The sequence below is a fragment of the Coenobita brevimanus genome, chromosome 23 (genome assembly GCF_032717465.1).
Source record: "Coenobita brevimanus isolate Jiangsu-jjx chromosome 23, ASM3271746v2, whole genome shotgun sequence".
NCBI lineage: Eukaryota > Metazoa > Arthropoda > Malacostraca > Decapoda > Coenobitidae > Coenobita > Coenobita brevimanus.
In genome coordinates this window covers 55573558-55592598 of record NC_136976.1, presented here as the reverse complement: position 1 = coordinate 55592598, position 19041 = coordinate 55573558, and the positions used below count along the sequence as shown (strand labels likewise).

At 42.0% G+C, this 19041-nt stretch overlaps 1 protein-coding gene and 1 non-coding gene across 3 annotated transcripts in view; one reads left to right on the top strand and one right to left on the bottom strand.

Moving 5' to 3' along the window:
* LOC145392982 (mitochondrial thiamine pyrophosphate carrier-like) overlaps positions 1–19041 on the top strand; it is a 34962-nt gene that overhangs the window by 8307 nt on the left and 7614 nt on the right. For both annotated transcript variants that reach the window (XM_080267282.1, XM_080267281.1), the window contains 3 exons: positions 1149–1301; positions 1481–1645; positions 1783–1951. In XM_080267282.1, the coding sequence (XP_080123408.1) occupies positions 1149–1301; positions 1481–1645; positions 1783–1951 (487 nt within the window). The remainder of the gene's footprint in view (positions 1–1148; positions 1302–1480; positions 1646–1782; positions 1952–19041) is intronic.
* LOC145393096 (5S ribosomal RNA) lies at positions 15679–15797 on the bottom strand. Its single transcript, XR_013896114.1, has one exon. It is a non-coding gene; the product is annotated as a 5S ribosomal RNA (ribosomal RNA).

Genomic DNA, 19041 nt, shown 5'->3' with positions numbered 1-19041 from the left:
ATTGCATTTTGAGAGCTGCAAAAATTTGAATGCATTTTTAAATTTATTTACTTGTACGGGATTATGGCGTCTGGCAATAGATAGATAGATAGATAGCATTTATTTATCCCAGATTTCAAGATCAACTTGCTTAGCCCTGGGTTCCTACACTTCTCATGGGGCAACATTGGCGTGGATGATAGATGGATGGAATTTATTTATTATTATTATTATTATTATTATTTATATGTTTATTTTTTGTGGGGGGCACTCACCATCCACCCACTCAATATAGTGCTGCTCTTGGGTGACTGTCCTTTCCTTTCTTCCTTCCTTCTTTCCTTCCATCCTCTTCAGTCTATCTTTCCTTCCATCCTCTTCAGTCTATCTTTCCTTCATCCTTTCCTCTTCCTTATGCCTGAAGGTGACTCTACACTCCCTTATCTGTCTTTTTTCCTTCATTCCTTCCTATTTTTTCTGCCAGTGGGTGATTTTACACTGAGTGACAAGCCAAATGGTTTCCTGTACAACAGGAAACCATTTACTGTGCTGGGTGGTAACCATATAATGAAATTATGGCACCTGGTGGTTTAGTGGGTAATTAAGGCACTCCAGTCGGATTAAGCCTGTGCAAGTTTACATCCAATGGGTGGTTGGGGTTTATTGCTCACGTAATGCCACTCAGGGATGAGTGAGATTGGTCACTCTCATCTTAAATATCAGGACCAACTTGCCTAGCCCCAGGCTCTTGCACTCCTCATGGGGCAGCACAGGATTAGATAATGATGATGATGATGATGATGATGATGATGATGATGATTTTTGTTGTTGCTCAGTATGTAACTAGGCTCCTCAAATAGAGTAAATCCATTAAACACTCATTGTACTTGGTATAAACTTTACCAGTTTTATTTTATGTTCTTTGTTAGTAGATTACTTTACATACATGTGAGTTTTGTGTAGGGGGTGCAGCGCATTTTCTCTTTCTTATGAAACATATGGGGAAAACTGCTTTGAAATTCATCAAAATCAATATCTGACAACTATCATAGGTATGCATACCCATTATATATCAGGGTATAACTGTATATCATAGAGCCCTCTTGTCTGATGCTTTTTGGAGCTAGTGTACAACATACTATGATTGGCCACATTAGTATGTTTGTCAGCTCCAGGTGGAGCCAATTGGCAGGCGAGGTGGAGGACTGTACCAGGGGTTGATGCAAAGTGTTGCCACCATCATGCGTATGGAGGGAATTCCAGGTTTCTGGAGGGGTCATGTTCCTGCACAGGCTCTTAGTTTTGCCTTTGGTATGGCTCAGGTTAGTCCAGCACTGGTGTGGTTTTACTCTATATATATAAGTTGCTTGCTGACTGAATGTGATTTTCAGATGATGATTCATGATTAAAAATCATTGTTGGGAGGTTATAATAGTTTTTATTTATTTTTTTCCCTTCAAGGCAACTCTTATTGAATTATGAGCTAATTATTTTATTGCAGTTCGGGAGCTATGCAGTGCTAACCAAGACAGCCAGCAAGGCAGGCCTTGGCGAGGGATTTGTATCACGGGGCATGTGTGGTGCAGTGAGTGGCGTGTGTGGTACCCTTGTGTCTTTCCCTTTTGATGTTGTCCGCACCAGACTCATTGCTCAAGGAACTCCGAAGGTTTACATCATTTTTACAATTCGTGTATGGTATGATGTTGAGTATAAGCTTTGTATATGAAATAACATTTACATATTCTTGAATACATTATTTACTGTATTGTAGTAACTAGCATAATATTTTTCTTTTGTGCCTAGAGGTACAGAGGTGTGTTAGATGGTCTGGCTCAGATGGTTCGACATGAGGGTCCTCTCAGCATGTGGCGGGGTATCGTACCTGCCCTGATTATGAGTGCTCCATACTCTGGTCTTACATTTTATTTTTACAGTGTCTTCTCTACCCTGAATGCCTGGTTAGCAGCAGAGGGTAAGTTGTTTCTTGATTCATCATGTCATCAACAAAGTTCATTATGATTCTGCTTGATTTGTAGTCAGTTATCAATAATGAATACTGTACTGATTGTGTTTGTATTGTCTGGCTATAGTACACTGTAATACAGAGATGACATTATGTTAATAAATTGCATGCATCTTTATATATATATATATAGCAGTCAGGTAGATTATTTTCTGGTCAGGAGGGCTGATAGGAGGTTAGTGAGGGATGTTAAAGTTATAGGAAGCGAGGAGTGTGTGCAGCAGCACAAACTATTGATTTTTGATATGGTGCTTAAAGAATGAGTGATGAAAAAGAGGACTTATGTACCTAGGAGGAAAATAGGGAAGCTGGAAAACCAAGCAGTAAGGGATGCCTTCTATAGCGAGATGAGGAGAGTGGTGGCTGAACAGGGAGCCTTAGACAGAGGCGTAAATGAGCAGAACAGTGCCCTCAAGAACAACCTCTCGAGAGTTACTGATGTAGTATGTGGTTGGACAAGAGGCCCACCAAGACATAAAGTAACTTGGTTGTGGGATGAGGGTGTAGAAGCTGCAGTGAAGGAAAAAAGAAGTCTTTTCCGGGAATGGAAGAAGGTTGGTAACAAGGAGGAATACTTGGCTGCCAAGCGTAGGGCTAGAAGAGAGGTATACAGGGCGAAGTGTGAGTCACAGAGACTTTTACTTGATAACCTAAATCATGAGGAAAGGAAAAATATGATATTTAAGGAGGCAGTGGCTCAGTCAGTAGAGAGGTGGCCCGCAGTCCCACCCGACCCAGGTTCAAATCCCCGCTGGGGCAGGGAACAGTTCAAGGATTTGAATTTAATAAAAACAGACTTTACTGATCTACCAGAAGACCTGCCGACATATCATAAAAATGCCCCCACTACTACCAATACACCAGTCCTGTATGAGACTGCCCTAGCATGTATTCAATATGGACGGTGGGTGTTAGCGCCGAAGCGGTGACATGTAGAGGTGTATGGTATGTAGGAGGACTACTGGGCCTTGGGAGCAGGCTGTGAAGCCTATGCTCAGAGTCGGAAAAAAAAAAAAAAAAAAAAAAAAAAAAAAAAAAAAATCAGATGAAGAGGGATATTTGGGATATTATAGGTGAACAGTGCATGAAGAATGATGATGGAGGGTAGTGGTGAACAATGGGGATATTAAAGATGCATGGAGAGAGCATTATAGCCGGTTGTTGAATGAGGAGTTTGACTGGGACAGGGAAGGTTTGGAGCCAGCAGATCCAGTGTTTGGCCCTTGGCCTTTGATTGATGCTGCTACTGTGAGTGAGGCAATAGGCAGGATGCAGGTGGGGAAGGCAGCAGGTGTCTGGGTTGACTACCGAAATGTTGAAGGCCTCAGGAGATATAGGGGTGAGGCTAGTCACTGACCTGATAAATATGATTATACATGAGTGTGTTGTCCTAGATGACTGGTTGAAGAGTGTAATTGTAAATGTGTACAAAGGGAAGGGTGATGCTCTGGAAAGAGGAAATTATAGAGGTATAAAGCTTTTAACTCAGATTTTGAAGGTAATGGAGAGAGTTCTAGAAGGTATGATTAGAGAAAGAGTGAATATTGATGAGATGCAGTTTTGGGTTTATGCCAGGCAGGGGGACCATTGCTGCCATATTCATTGTTTGACAGGTTCAGGAAAAATATATTGGGAAGAAAAGGGATCTGTATTTTGTTTTTATTGATTTGGAAAAGGCCTTTGACAGAGTCCCTAGAGAGGTGGTGAAGTGGTCAATGAGAAAGCTTGGGTTGGAGGAGTGGCTGGTTAGGGTGGTTATGGCCATGTATGTGGGTGCTTGCACCCAGGTAAGAGTGAATGGAGATTTGAGTGATGAGTTTTCCATGAATGTTGGTGTGCATCAGGGGTCAGTTTTGAGTCCCATGTTATTTATCATGGTACTTGATGCCCTTTCACGTGACTTTAGAAACGGACTTCCGTGGGAGTTGTTGTATGCTGATGATTTGGTGTTGATTGCAGAGAACGAAAGGGAGGCAGAGGAAAGATTTAGGAAGTGGAGAGATGGTATGGGGCACAAGGGCTTAAGGGTAAATGCAGATAAAACAAAAGTGATGATATCTAGGGTTGGTGGTGGAATAGTCAAAGAAGAGGGAGAGTGGCCATGTGCAGTTTGCCACAAGGGCATGAGAAGCAATTCCATCTTGTGCAGTGTTGTGATAAATGGGTGCATAAGAGATGTAGTGGTATTAGAGGTAGACAGCGAGATAACACTGATTTTATGTGTGCGGTGTGTCAGGGAGAGCAGGTGGAGATTGTCAGGCCTGAAAGGATTGAACTTGCTGGTGAGTCTCTTGAGTGTGTGGAAGAGTTTTGTTATTTGGGAGACACGTTATGTGCTGGAGGTAGGGCTGGAGCTAGCTCTGTGGCTAGGGCGAGAAGTGGTTGAAAGAAGTTCAGGGAGCTGTTGTTTCTCCTGACATTGAGAGGACTCTCCCTACATGCTAAGGGGTCTTTGTATGCAGCATGTGTCAGGAGTGTGATGCTGTATGGTAGTGAGACCTGGGCAGTAAAGGAAGAGGATATTTGCAGGCTCAAATGTACAGAAATGACAATGATTAGGTGGGTGTGCAGTGCGTCCCTCCGTGTAAGACCTGGAGGGGCTGAGTTTACGATGGAAGAGTTGAAAGGTAGGATGGGACTGGAGTGTATTGGTGTTGTGATGAAGAGAGGTAGATTGAGAAGGTTTAGGCATGTGGAGAGGATGAGGTATGATAATTGGGTGCAGAAGGTAAGAAGTGTTAATATTGGGGGTGGGGTTGCAAGGGGTAGACCGAGAAAGACGTGGGATGAGGTCATTAAGTGTGACCTCAGGGTTAAGGGACTGAACAGGGAGCTGCCATGGATCATGCAGCATGGAGGGCTGCCATTAGGTGACCAAGGCTGACGCATGCAAGCATGTTGGAGTCTTCAAAAGCGAAACAAAATGAAACAATATATATATATATATATATATATATATATATATATATATATATATATATATATATATATATATATATATATATATATATATATATATATATATATATATGTATATGTATATATATATATATATATATATATATATATATATATATATATATATATATATATATATATATGTATATATATATATATGTATATATACATATATATATGTGTGTGTATATTCTGTATATATATATATATATATATATATATATATATTAGGTGGTGGCGACCATCATCCACTCACTTGATGTAGTGCTGCCTACTTCTTCCTTAGCCTTTATCATTCTTTTTCTGTGCCTGTCCTCCTCTCTTCCTGTTTCTCCTATCTTTTCTCTCACTTCTTATTGCTTTTCTTTCCTTTACAGGTGGCTTTACATTGAGTGACAAGCCAAATGGTTTCCTGTAAGCCAGGAAACCATTTACAACGCTGGGTGGTAACCATATAACCAAAGCCTATGTGCTCCCTACGTGTCAACAAGTGGGTTGGTGGAAGGTTAGTGCCTGTCCCCGTAAAACAAATAACTCAAAGTCAAATGGCCACCCCTTACGGTATTATGGCGTCTGGCAATATATATATATATATATATATATATATATATATATAGTAATCCCTCTAATATCCGAATGCCCAATATCCGAACATCCCCACTAACCGGACATAATCGTCCTGGGATCCAATATTCAAAAAAAAAAAAAAAAAAAAAAAAAAAAAAAAAAAAAAATCTGACTTTTTTTCCCTCCCGTAATTTGAAATTGCCGCCTGGCGCCGAACAGCTGTTACACCATGGTCCCTTCACCCCTTCCTTCCTCCCCCTCCCCTGTCAAGGTTGCCATTTGGTATTTTTCATTACTAAGTGTGGGCCAATTTGGTAATGAAAAATTCGTTTGGTAATGAATCAGAATAATGCATTACCAAATGGATTTTTCACATGTATGAGGATACACAGGATGGAGATGGTGGACTGTTTGCTCTCTCTAATTAATCTGCTACCCTACATAGCGTGAAAATAATCAACATGGTGTTAATTATAAGGAGAGTGATTACATGTATTTCCACTTGTATATATAATTAGTGAAGAATAAATGCTAGCTTTATGAATTTGGTAATGAAAAATTAAATTTGGTAATGAAAGTTGAGGAGATTGGTAATGTGGCCGTTGCGATCTGGCAACTCTGTTACCCTGCCATCTTCAACAGTCACAGCCAAACTCTGATCGAGAGCAGATGCTAATAGCAGTGCAAGCCGCAGGTGATTGTTTTTTGTGAATAAACAGTGAATAAACTGCAATACCTCGCCACTAGAACACACAGGTATTTACAGTGTTGTGCAGTGTTAAGAAATTAGAATTTAGAGTGCAGAGGATTAACTGTGGACCGCAAACTGGCGGTTCAAACCAGTCCAGGAGCCAGGGACTTGTAAGTACCCAGAATGTTTAATATTGTATAAACTCACCTCTAAAACCTCATTTTATGGTTCTTTTGCATTTATTTCAGTCTTTTATGTCCCTTATTGGTGTGATTTGGGTCTTAAATAGGTGCAGTGCATGTCCAGAGGGAGTTGTATAGGTGTTTTTCTGAGTTAGGGTCCATAAGTACAAGTCCAGGAGGCTGGGGCCCAATATCCGGACAGGATCACTATCCGGACATGCCTTTGGCTCTATTACATCGGATATTGGAGGGAGTACTGTATATATATATAGTAGGCTTTTCCAGTGCGCGTCATCACAGTGAGCGAATCGCATTGTGCGCGAGTGACCAAAAATCATAACGAAAAACCTTGAATGCGCGAGTTTACCCCACAAAACACGAGGTAGAGGCAAGAAGTGGCTTAAAAACGCCATTTTCCATCAGTACGCGACCCCCCCCCACACAACGCGCCAATAGTGACCTAGAGGCTCATGGGGAAGGTGCTCAAGAGGAGTCTACAATAAGATATCGTCAATAACAGCTTCAATAATAACGTTTTCGGCAATAACAGTAAGTTAGAATAGATACCCAGTTTCTATAATAATGATGTTTATTTCATGAATACCAAGTTGTTATACTGCCAATACGTCCATAACAAGATGAGGAATGAAACAAACAAGCAAGAAGAGATGAAGGAACTTGCCGAAAATGTGAGCAGTAGCGAGGAGGAGAGGGAGGATCCTCCCCTCACCACCTCCCCTGACTCGCCCACCACTGTCCTCCACTGCCCCACCTGACTCACCAGCTGCCTCCCTCTCCACCTTCACAGCCCCACCTGACTCACCTGCTTCACCTGGCATACCTGCAACCCCCACCATAATGACTGTTGCTGCATTCTGGAAGAAATGTAACATTCAACAGGCTGTAAATTTCTTCGTCAAAGCCTGGAATAATACAACATTGGCAACCGTTAAACAAGCGTGGTGCAGCCAGGGTGGTGGTGGGGGCACTGTAAGTGCGTTGCCACGCCTCAGAACTCTTGTTGTTTAAATCTATCAGGCCTGTTGTGTACTGTTGTTAAGGTGACTGCCCATATTTTTGTTATTGCAGCTATATCTGTAGTACAATGTCTTAAAAATTTGACCTTTATTATGTCTCTAAGGGCCAAAAAATGTCCAGGTATGAGGGGGTACCGCCCATATGTAATTATTCCCATAAGATTGTGTATTCCCAGTACGCGAATTCCCAGTGTGCGAGGTCGTGGACCGCCCAATCTCTCGCTCACTGTGCGAGCCTACTGTATATGCCGGTATATATATTTATATATAAGAATTATCATGGCATAAGTTTATTGAGTGTGGTAGGGAAGGTATATGGAAGAATTTTTATAGAGAAAGTAAGAGAGATATCAGAAGTCCTGGTGAGTGATGAACAGGGTGGCTTTAGGAGTGGCAGAGGATACGTGGATCAAATATTTGTAGTAAGACAGATAGTGGAGAAGGCTTCTGAGAAGGACTATAAGGTGTTTATGGCATTTATGGATCTGGAAAAGCATACGACAGACTAGACAGAGAAGGATTGTGGAAGGTTTTGCGCATGTACTGTGTAGATGGTAAGCTGTTAGGTATTGTCAAGAGTTTTTATGATGGTAGTGAAGCATGTGTAAGGGTAAATGGGCATCTAAGTGAATGGTTCATGATCGGTGTGGCGACAAGGTTGTGTGATGTCCCCATGGTTGTTCGATGTCCAGTATATATATATATATGGATGGGGTGATGAGAGAAAAAAAAACATGAGCAATGGAGAGAGGGATGGCATTGGTAATGAATGATGATGGATGGAATATCTCAAATTTGTTGTGTGCTGATGATGCAGTACTACTTGCAAATACCAGACAAGAACTTGGTAGACTAGTACAGAATTTTGCTGATGTCTGTGAGCGTCGTGCCTTGAGAGTAAATGTAGAAAAGAGTAAAGTGATGGTTATTGAGAGAGAAGGTAACTCACAGTGTGATGTTACAGTGAATGGAGAGAGGCTGAAATCAGTGAGAGAGTTCGAATACCTGGATATAGTGATGGAAATGAGAGGGAGATATGCAAAAGAAGTGGAAAGGAAGGAAGGTAGCTGGTGCTATGAAGGCCTTGATAAGAAACAGAGGCTTGAGTGTTGTAGCTGCATGAGGCTTACTTGACGGAGTGGTAGTGCCAGCTTTAACATATGGATGTGAGACTATAGCGTGGCATGAAGATGAAAGGTCAAGAGTGAGGGCAATGGAGATGGGACTGCTGAGGAATGTATGTGGAGTACAGATGATGGATTGGATACAAAATGGTGTGATTCATGAGAGATGTGGAGTGAGGAGGTCTGTGGACACCAGAATCGAGGAAAATGTACTGAGAGAATGGATAACAATTGAGTGGTGAAAAAGGTATACAGTATCTGGGCGAATTAGAAGGAGGGAGGAGGCGAGGTAAGCCAAGGAGAAGGTGGAGGGATATGGTGGATGAATGTGTGAGGAAGAGACATTTGGAAGTTGGTGAGGCTAGGGGACTGACAAGAGATTGAGCTGGCTGGATGAATATTGTGAGGAGAAGCACATGATCAGGGATTTGGCACTCCTTGTAAACGTGACAGCATCCAAATTGACTCTATCAGATACGTCTATGTGAAGCTACAGAACATGGTAAATGTTTTTGGCGTATCAGATAAAACCACGTTTCTGGGGGCGTGAATGGTGAGTGAATGGAAATGTGGCCCATTGAATTGGGCAAATTTGGGCTGTCTAGACGGTGCTACTCCTCGCCCTGCCCAGGAGTGAGAGGGGAGGTCTGGATGTTGATGATGATGATGGTGATATATATATATATATATATATATGTATGTATGGGTATGTATACACAGGCTGTGGCACAAAAGAAGAAAGCATACAATGAATGGATGAGAAATAGGGCCGTGGAAGAAGTTGAGAGGCGGAAGAGAGAGTTATATGTAGAAAGAAAGAGAGAGGTGAAAAGATTAGTAAGAGAGAGTAAGAAGAGAGTGGATGAGGAATTTGGAAGGAATTTCAATGTAAAGTGGAGGGACTGTAAGAAAATGTTCTGGAAAGAGGTGAAAAGAGTAAGACAGGGTGGAAGTGAAGTTAGCAGGGGAGTGAAAGATAAAAATGGTAGATTACTAGTGGAGAAGGTAGAAAAAGTGAGCAGATGGAGAGAACACTTTAAGGAATTGTTGAACATAGAGGATGGAAGTAATGCAAGTATAAGTGGCTGGGGAATGGCTGAGAGAAGGGGGGAGGTGAGAAGACAGGAAGAAATCAGTAGGATAGAAGTTGTGGAAGCAATGAAGAAAGTTAAATCGGGGAAAGCCCCAGGAATTGATGGAGTGTGTGGTGAAATGCTGAAGCATGGGGGAGAGATAGTAGTAGAATGGATGTGGAAGATGTGCAGATTGGCCTGGGAGGAAGGTAGAGTCCCGTAGGATTGGAAGTCAGGTATAATTATTCCCTTGTACAAAGGAAAAGGGGAAAAAGAAGTGTGTGGTAATCATAGGGGCATTTGTCTTCTTAGTATAATAGGAAAAGTGTATGGTAAGATACTTATTGACAGAGTTAGAGAAAGAACAGAGAAATTAGTTGGAGAAGAACAGGGAGGCTTTAGGAAGGGAAGAGGTTGTGTAGATCAGATATTCATTCTTAGATCTTTAGTGGAAAAGTTTCTAGAGAAGGGAAAGAAGTTGTATGCAGCTTTCATGGATTTGGAGAAAGCATATGACAGGTTGGGTAGACAAGGATTGTGGAAAGTGTTAAGAATATATGGAGTAGATGGGAAGTTGTTGAATGCTGTGAAGAGTATGTACGATGGTGCGAAGGCTGCAGTGAGTGTGGATGGTGAACTAAGTGAATTTTTCTCTTTGAAAGTTGGGTTGAAACAGGGATGTGTCATGTCTCCGTGGTGCTCAATCTGTACATGGATGGGGTAATAAAAGAGGTACAATGTAGGGTAGTGGATGTTGGAGTGGCCCTGGTGAGAGAGGATAGTGTTTGGAAACTCCCTGTACTGTTGTTTGCAGATGATACTGTATTGTTGAGTGAAGATGAAGGGGAGCTGCAAGGCTTGGTGGATGAGTTTGGGAGAGTGTGTAAGAAACGGAATCTAAAGGTGAATGTAGGGAAGAGTAAAGTGATGGTCTTTGAGAGAGGTGAAGTCAGTGAATGTACAGCAAGGTTGGATGGTGAGGAATTGGAAAATGTGAGTACGTTTAAGTACTTGGGTAGTGTGATGAGTAAGGATGGAGGTTTGGATGATGAAGTGCTTGAAAGGGTACAGCAGGGAAGAAAGGTTGCTGGTTCTTTGAAAGCAGTGATAAGAAATAGGGAAGTGAGCATGGAAGTGAAAAAGTTACTACATGACAGTATTGTGATACCAACTCTAACGTATGGAAGTGAAGCTTGGACGTTGTTGGAAGGACACAAGTCAAGAGTGAGAGCAGTGGAAATGAGTTATTGAAGAGGAGCCTGTGGAGTCACGTGGAGAGACAGGCTGACGAATGAGGATATAAAGGAGCATTGTGGTGTGGATGTGGATGTGATAGGATGCGTTATGAGGAACACACTGAGGTTGTTTGGCCATGTGGAGAGGATGGAGGATGAAAGACTGACGAAGAGAGTGTATGTAAGTGAGGTGGAGGGGGGAAGAGGGAGAGGGAGGCTGAGGATGAGATGGAGGGAGGGGGTGGAGAGGTATATGAGAGGTGGGTGTGAGTTGGGAGCAGGGCAGTGAAATGGCGGGGGACAGGGCGACTTGGAGGCGATTTGTTTGTGGCCACCCCAAACGTGATTGAGGCGTCTGGCAATAGATAGATAGATAGTATGTATGTAAGCAGTATGGCATCAAGAAGCAGCCGCTGTTTCGTACAGTCAACGTTTGGAGCTCATTTGTTGTGTTGAGAAGGGAGAGAAGTTTTCAAGGCTGGCGAAAGAATTTGGGAAGAACGAGTCAACCATAAGGACGATCTACAAAAATGGAGAAAGTGAAGGAGTGCATCAAAGCTTACAGGACAGGGCTCATTGACGGCTGGGTACGGTGCAGAGACAAGGCAGTAATTTGAACAGAAAGATGTCTGGAGATGTTCATGGTGAGGCAGGCAAGGAAGAATATTCCGGTCGACGGCTCAGTCATCAGGGAGAAGGCTAAGAGTTTTCACAAATTGGCAAGTCAGCGGCTCCGTATCAACCCCCCTAAGCCCTTCTGTGCTAGCCATGGGTTGTTGGCTAACTTTCTGACAAGGAAGCACCTTAAGAACGTGCAGACGACTGGAGAAAGAGCGTCTGCTGACGTGGCCGCGGCAGAGGACTTTCCAACCGTCCTCCAGGCAGTTTTGGAGGAGGGGGGTTATATAGCACAAACTGCTTTCAACATGGATGAGACTGGACTCCAGTGGAAAAAGCTGCCTAGCACCACATACATCCCACGTCAACACCGAAAGGCCCGGGGAAGGAAGCTCGACAAGGGGCGGTACACAGTCATTTTTTTTACCAATGCCAAAGGAACATTCAAGATGAAGCCTTTTGTAATTAATAAGACAAGAAAACCCCGCTCCTTCCACAACTTCGAAGATATGGATCAGTCAGGGGTGTATTGGCATCAGCAGGCTAAGGCATGGGCTACTACAGGCTTAGTCATGGACTGGTTTGACAGATTTGTTGAGGATGTGAATGCTCATTGCAAGCTTGTTAAAGTGCCGTTCAGAGTGTTGCTGCTCATGGACAACGCTCCCACTCACCCACAAGCCCTAACCTCACGTCACCCCAGCATCAAAGTTATGTTCCTCCCACCCAACACCACCTCTCTTCTCCAGCCACTTGAGCAGGAGATAATAGCGAATACGAAGCTGTTTTACACCCAGTTATTTTATCGCCAGTTCACCTCAGCTGTCATCGCCGATACACCGAAGCGGCAGTTGCTGAGAGAGATCACGGCAGACAGCAGTGACAGTGAGACAAAGAAGGATGTTGTTGAGCCTGACCCCGGAGAAAGTCGGGAGGTGTTGTCTGTGTACCAGTTCTGGAGGCAGTTTAACATCAAAGACTCTATCGATGCACTACTAGAGGCTTGGGGCAAGCTTAATGTTGCAACGATTGCATGTGCCTGGCGCTTTCTCCTGCCTAACCTCACGAGTGACGACATGCCAACTCAGAGTGTAGAGGACAACGTACAGGCTGTTGTTCAAATGGCTTGGAATCTGCCAGGCTGTGGTGAAGTGTCAGCTAGTGACATAATGGACGTGATTACTGAGAAGGTTGATGATGCTGAGGCTGTCGTGGAGGCTGTTATACAAGACGATGAGTACTTGGAAAGGCAAATTAACCGTGAAGTAAGTGAAGTGAATGAGTAAGAACTTGGCGAGCCTTCTATGAAGGAGCTCAGCGATTTGCTTGTTTACGTAGACTTGGCCAAGGAGATTGTGAAATCCATTGAACGTGATGAGGAAAGGTGTAGTGAGAGTATTGGTTACTTAGAAAAAGCTGTGCGTTTTTACAAGGAATTGCATAATCGCAGAGTTAATGAGAAACATCAGGAACTCATCACCCACCATTTTGCCCGGGTAAGGGCAGAAGCTGAGCCTGAACCACAGCCTGGCTCTTCACATACTGAGGACGTGGATGATGTAGCATCTGTCAACTCTGAGGCAGACTTTGAGGGCTTCTTGAGGGAGGCAGAGGAGCTGGAGAAGGGAGAACAGCATGAGGGAGCACCCCCACCTCTTGCTGAGAGGTTTCTTCCCAACACCACCTCACTCCATTCACTTAAGCAATATCATCATAAGATTAAGGTGAGATCCCTTAACATGGCTTATTTCTATTTAATACATGTACTGAACATTCCTAAATTTGTATGTTTGTGTTTGATGGTGCCTAGATAGGTGTAGGTAGGTTGCTGTGGGGGGTGGTTGGCCAAAGTCCAGACCCAAATTAATTTTTCACATAAGAGTTATTATATGTAAACCGCGGAATTTGTAAATCGTGGGAGTGGTCCAGACCCAAATTGCCGTGATTTACGAGGATTGAGTGTATATATACAGTAAAAGTCCTATTATTCGGCAGCTGATTATTCGGTAGATCCGACATTTCGGCAGTTTTGAGAAACAGTCCCATTTACGAAAATCTTTGATTGTTCAGCAGATGTCCGGAATCATCACGGCAGTCCAGGAAGTGTTATCTGTGACTTGTAGGCCTGTTTCATTACACTTCTGTATGTTCACCAATTTCTATATTTTTTCAGATTCAGGTATAGTACTGTAGTGATTACAATACTGCACAGTATCATACAGTACAGTAAACACCCCCTCCATATTAGGGAGGGTTACGTTCCAAGCCCCCTCACTAATTCTTGAAATTCGTTCATTCTTGATGCCTTCCTGAAAGTGACATTTACCGGTAATTGCATAGCCCATGAACCACTGATACTGTAATGCATTACCCATAAATAAATGGTGCTTGTTAAATCAGTTTCCCCATTGTTTTTAGCTGTACGGTTGTGACAGCTCTAGTATTTTTATTCCTCAGCATAATGGTGGAAGGGACTGTCCTGTTTAACTAAACCTAACCTAACCGAGTTTAACTATACCTAATAATTTAACCAAACCTAACCTAACCTAAAGTCAGAAAAATTCCTAAAAATAAACTGGAGGAATATGAATTGCTAAGGTCTCTCTGATGAAAGTTAAACGTACATTTAGCGCTCATTCTTTTGTTCGTTTTTGTGTTTAATGTGAAAGAGAGAGTATTGATGCAAACAGTAATGTATCCCACTAACCCCTAAATAACCTCCGACACTGAGCAACCCTTTACAGTACCGATGTCAGTGATGTCAAGTTAGTGTGAGCTATAAAGAAAACTGAACAATTATGGGGAGGGAACGAAGGTCACTGGTATGTTTACACGACTCTATGCTACGATTCCAAGCAGCCAGGCGGTCGGTTAATCTCAGACGTTTTCACCCATTTGGTAAGTGCCCCGTAACTTTATCAATTTTTCCGACTCATAGCGAATCATAGCATGGGTTTAGGAAGCTAAATAACACATTGCTAGGTGAGCCAGACGATTATCTTCACATCTTTAAGAAAAACAAATTGATTTCAGAAGAACGGACGAAACTTACTCTACGTACTCAGAGAGGGATTAAATTTCTTCCATTTTCTTAAAGATGTGAAGATAATCGTCTGGCGCACCTAACAACGTGTTATTTAGCTTCTTAAACCCATGCTATGATTCATGGGAGAAGTTACAAAGTTACGGTGCATTTACCAAATGGGCAAAAACATCTGAGATTAACCGATCCTCTGACTGCTTGGAATCGTATCGTAGAGTCGTGTAAACATAGCAGTGACCTTCGTTCCCCTACAATAATTGTTCACAGTATTTTCATAGCTCACTAACTCGACATCACTGACATCGGTACTGTAAAGGGTTGTTCAATGCTGGAGGTTATTAAGGGGTTAATGGAATATATTACTGTTTCCATCAATACTCTCCCTTTCACATGTAAGAAAAAAAACAAAAAACAAAAGAATGAGCACTAAATGTATGTTTAACTTTCATCAGAAAGACTTTACCAATTCATATTCATTCACTTTATTTTATGCAATTTTCCGACTATTTTATTATGTGTTTGGAAAAAGTACTGTATACAGCACTCACTCCAAACATATTTGTAATAATATAAGTAGTGATGAGTTCACCAATACAAGTGATGTGCTGTGCTGGTAGGTAATATTTCGTATCATTTCGGTCATCCAGGAAGTGTTATCTGACGTGTATGCCTACTGTGTCATTACACTTGTATATGTTCACTAATTTGTATATATATATATATATATATATTTCAGATTCAGGTATAGTACTGTATTGATTGCAGTATTGTACAGTATACAGTACTCTCTCCAAACACAGTTGTAATACCATAAGTGGTGATGACAGTGTTCACCAATATATTTAAGGTACTGAGTGGGTAGGTTTTTGATTATTCGGCAAATCCAATATCTCAGCATCATCCCGGTCCCATACATGCCGAATAATGGGACTTTTACTGTATATATATATATATATATATATATCTTTTACTGTATATATATATATATATATATATATATATATATATATATATATATATATATTCATTCATTCATTCATTCATTGCCAGACGCCATGTATCCCAGACGGGGTGGCCAAGGGCTTAGAGTTAACTGTTTTACAGGGAGGGGCACTAATCCTCCACCAACCCCACTTGACACGTAGGGATGCCAACAGCATCTGGTGTTCCCAGGCGGTCACCCATCCAAGTACTAACCAGACCCAACGTTGCTTAACTTCGCTGATCGCATGGGAAGCGGTGTACTCAACGTGGCATGGCCGTTATATATATATATTTAATTCATGTTTCATGTTTGGTTGGGGTAATTGGCAAATAACCTCACCTCCCAGCCACATAGTGTCTGGTGAGATGGAACCTTTTTGCCACCATGTTCATTATATTTGGTGGAGCCCTGTACACAGCATATATATATATATATATATACAGTATATATACAGTAATCCCTCTAATATCCGAACGCCCAATATCCGAACATCCCCACTAACCGGACATAATCCTCCTGGGATCCAATATTCCCAAAATGGGCCAAAAACTGCAAAAAATTCGAAAAAAATCTGACTTTTTTCCTTCCCATAATTTGAAATTCCCGCCTGGCGCCAAACAGCTGTTACACCATGGTCCCTTCACCCCTTCCTCTCTTCCCACTCCCCCCTCCCCTGTCAGGTTGCCATTTGGTATTTTTCATTACCAAGTGTGGGCCAATTTGGTAATGAAAAATTCGTTTGGTAATGCATTAGAATAATGCATTACCAAATGGATTTTTCACATGTATGAGGATACACAGGATGGAGATGGTGGATTGTTTGCTCTCTCTGATTAATCTGCTACCCTACATAGTGTGAAAATAATCAACATGGTGTTAGTTATAAGGAGAGTGATTACATGTATTTCCACTTGTATATATAATTAGTGAAGAATATATGCTAGCTTTACGAATTTGGTAATGAAAAGTTATATTTGACAATGAAAGTTGAGGAGATTGGTAATGTGGCTGTTGCGATCTGGCAACTCTGTTACCCCACCAACATCAACAGTCACAGCTTAACTCCGATGGAGAGCAGATACTCATAACAGTGCAAGCCACAGGTGCTTGTTTTTTGTGAATAAACAGTGAATAAACTGCAATACCTTGCCACTAGAACACACAGGAATTTACAGTGTTGTGCAGTGTTAAGAAATTAGAATTTAGAGTGCAGAGGATTAACTGTGGACTGCAAACTGGCGGTTCAAACCAGTCCAAGACCAAGGGACTTGTAAGTACCCAGAATGTTTAATATTGTATAAACTCACCTCTAAAACCTCATTTTATGGTTCTTTTGCATTTATTTCAGTCTTTTATGTCCCTTATTGGTGTGATTTGGGTCTTAAATAGGTGCTATGCATGTCCAGAGGGAGTTGTGTAGGTGTTTTTCAGAGTTAGGGTCCGTAAGTACTAGTCCATAAGCTGGGGCCCAATATCCGGACAGGACCACTATCCGGACCTGCCTATGGCTCTATTGATCCGGATATTGGAGGGGTTACTGTATATATATATATATATATATAGATAGACAGAGATAGTTTTGGTAGTGAGACCTGGACAGTGAAGAGGGAGGATATATGTAGGCCCAAACATAAAGAAATAACAATGATAAGATGGATTTGTAGTGTGTGCTTGAATGCGAGACCTCGGGAGGCTAAGATTGTGACTGAAGAGTTGAGAAGAAGGATGGGATTTGAATGTATTGATGTTGTGGTGAAGAAGGGTATAGTGAAGTAGTTTGAGCATGTTGAGAGAATGGAGGATGACATTTGGGTGTAGAAGGTGAGAAATGTAAATATTGGGGATAGGGTTGCAAGAGACATGCTGAAAAAGACTTGGAACAAGGTTATTGAATGTGACCTGAGAGATGAGAGACATTACGGATGTTGCCAGAGACTGAGCAACGTGGAGAGCTGCCATTATGTGATGAAGACCAATGCATGTAAGCATGTTGGAGCCTTTATAAATGATAGAACTTGTGACTTTTGTATATTGTGCCAGCAGACTGCAAACTTTTGCTCTTTTAAGGATTGATTATTTTAATTTGGTAATGGCAAAGTGCAGTGTTTTATGTGAGTTTAACAGTAAGGATATTTTTCAGAAGTCTATAAGTGAACCCTCACTTTATTGAACCCCGATATAACGGATTTTGGATTTATCTAATGCCCACCAACTTTCTTTTTTTGGCTATGCCTAACTAGGGTTGATAAATGGGGCATGTCACGTGGCTCTTCCAAACTGCTGGCAATGTGTTTGGTGGCTCATATACAATTGCCAAGTTTGTGGTTTCTCCTGTCCAATTGGGCTAGGTTGGAAATCTGCCGGAGGGAGAAAATAATAAGGTGGACACTTTGGGGGCTATTTCTGGTATGATTGGGTGTGACCAGAGTCTGTAGACACACTGTATGACACGTGATCAGTCACGGTCTAGCAGTGTCTTTCATTGTGATCAGACTATCACATTTATGTCTCACTTCTCTCAGCTTTGCCAAGTGTTTTCTGCCATTAAGAATGGCTCCTGGTAAGGAATCTTCCTCCACCTCTTTTTCTGGGAAAGCCAAGGGGAGGAATCTTCCTGTTGCTGATAAGCTTGAGATGTTTAAGGCCAATGCGAAAGGCACGAGATTGATGATGAGTGAAAGTTCGTTCAACGTACAGCCTACAATTTGAGTGGCAGTGTAAGAAGTGTACAGCCATCTATAATGGTACAGTGTTCAGTACATGTTTCGTACTCATTTTTACTCCAACCTGGTCTGAAATTGCCCTTACTGCATTGTGATTACTGAGTTTAATAACTGATAGTAATACAGGATGGAGGGTGAAAGACTGACGAAGAGAGTGTATGTGAGTGAGGTGGAGGGGGGAAGAGGGAGGGGGAGGCCGAGGATGAGATGGAGGGATGGGGTGGAGAGGTATATGAGAGAGGGGGGTGTGAGTTGGGAGCAGGGCAGTGAAATGGCAGGGGACAGGGCGACTTGGAGGCGATTTGTTTGTGGCCACCCCAAACGTGATTGAGGCGTCTGGCAATAGATAGATAGAATACAGTATTATACTAGTCATGAAGAAGTGCTATGACAAGGATGTGAAACAAGCCACAAAAGGGCGAAATAGTGGGCCAAGTTAGTGTAAAATCGGTATAGTTTTCTCTCACCTGGGGAAGGTGAACCTCAGCTTTATCGAACTTTCAGATTTATTGAATCAGTCTTCCCCCCAATTAGTTTGATATAGCAAGGGTCTACTGTATTTATCCTAATTATGGTAGTCTACTTTGTGTTTGCATCTAGTACTCCACTTTCATATTTCTCTTTTATTCTGTATCTGTTTGTATTGCCTCCCACAAAATAAACAGGATGAAAATAAGTGGATGTAGCTTTATGCTTTTATCATAAATATTTTTGTTGGTGTGGAAGGTTTCAGGGTTCAAGTTGGTTAATCCCAGACACCATAAAGCATTGTCAGACAAATGAACTGGCCAATGTATATTCAC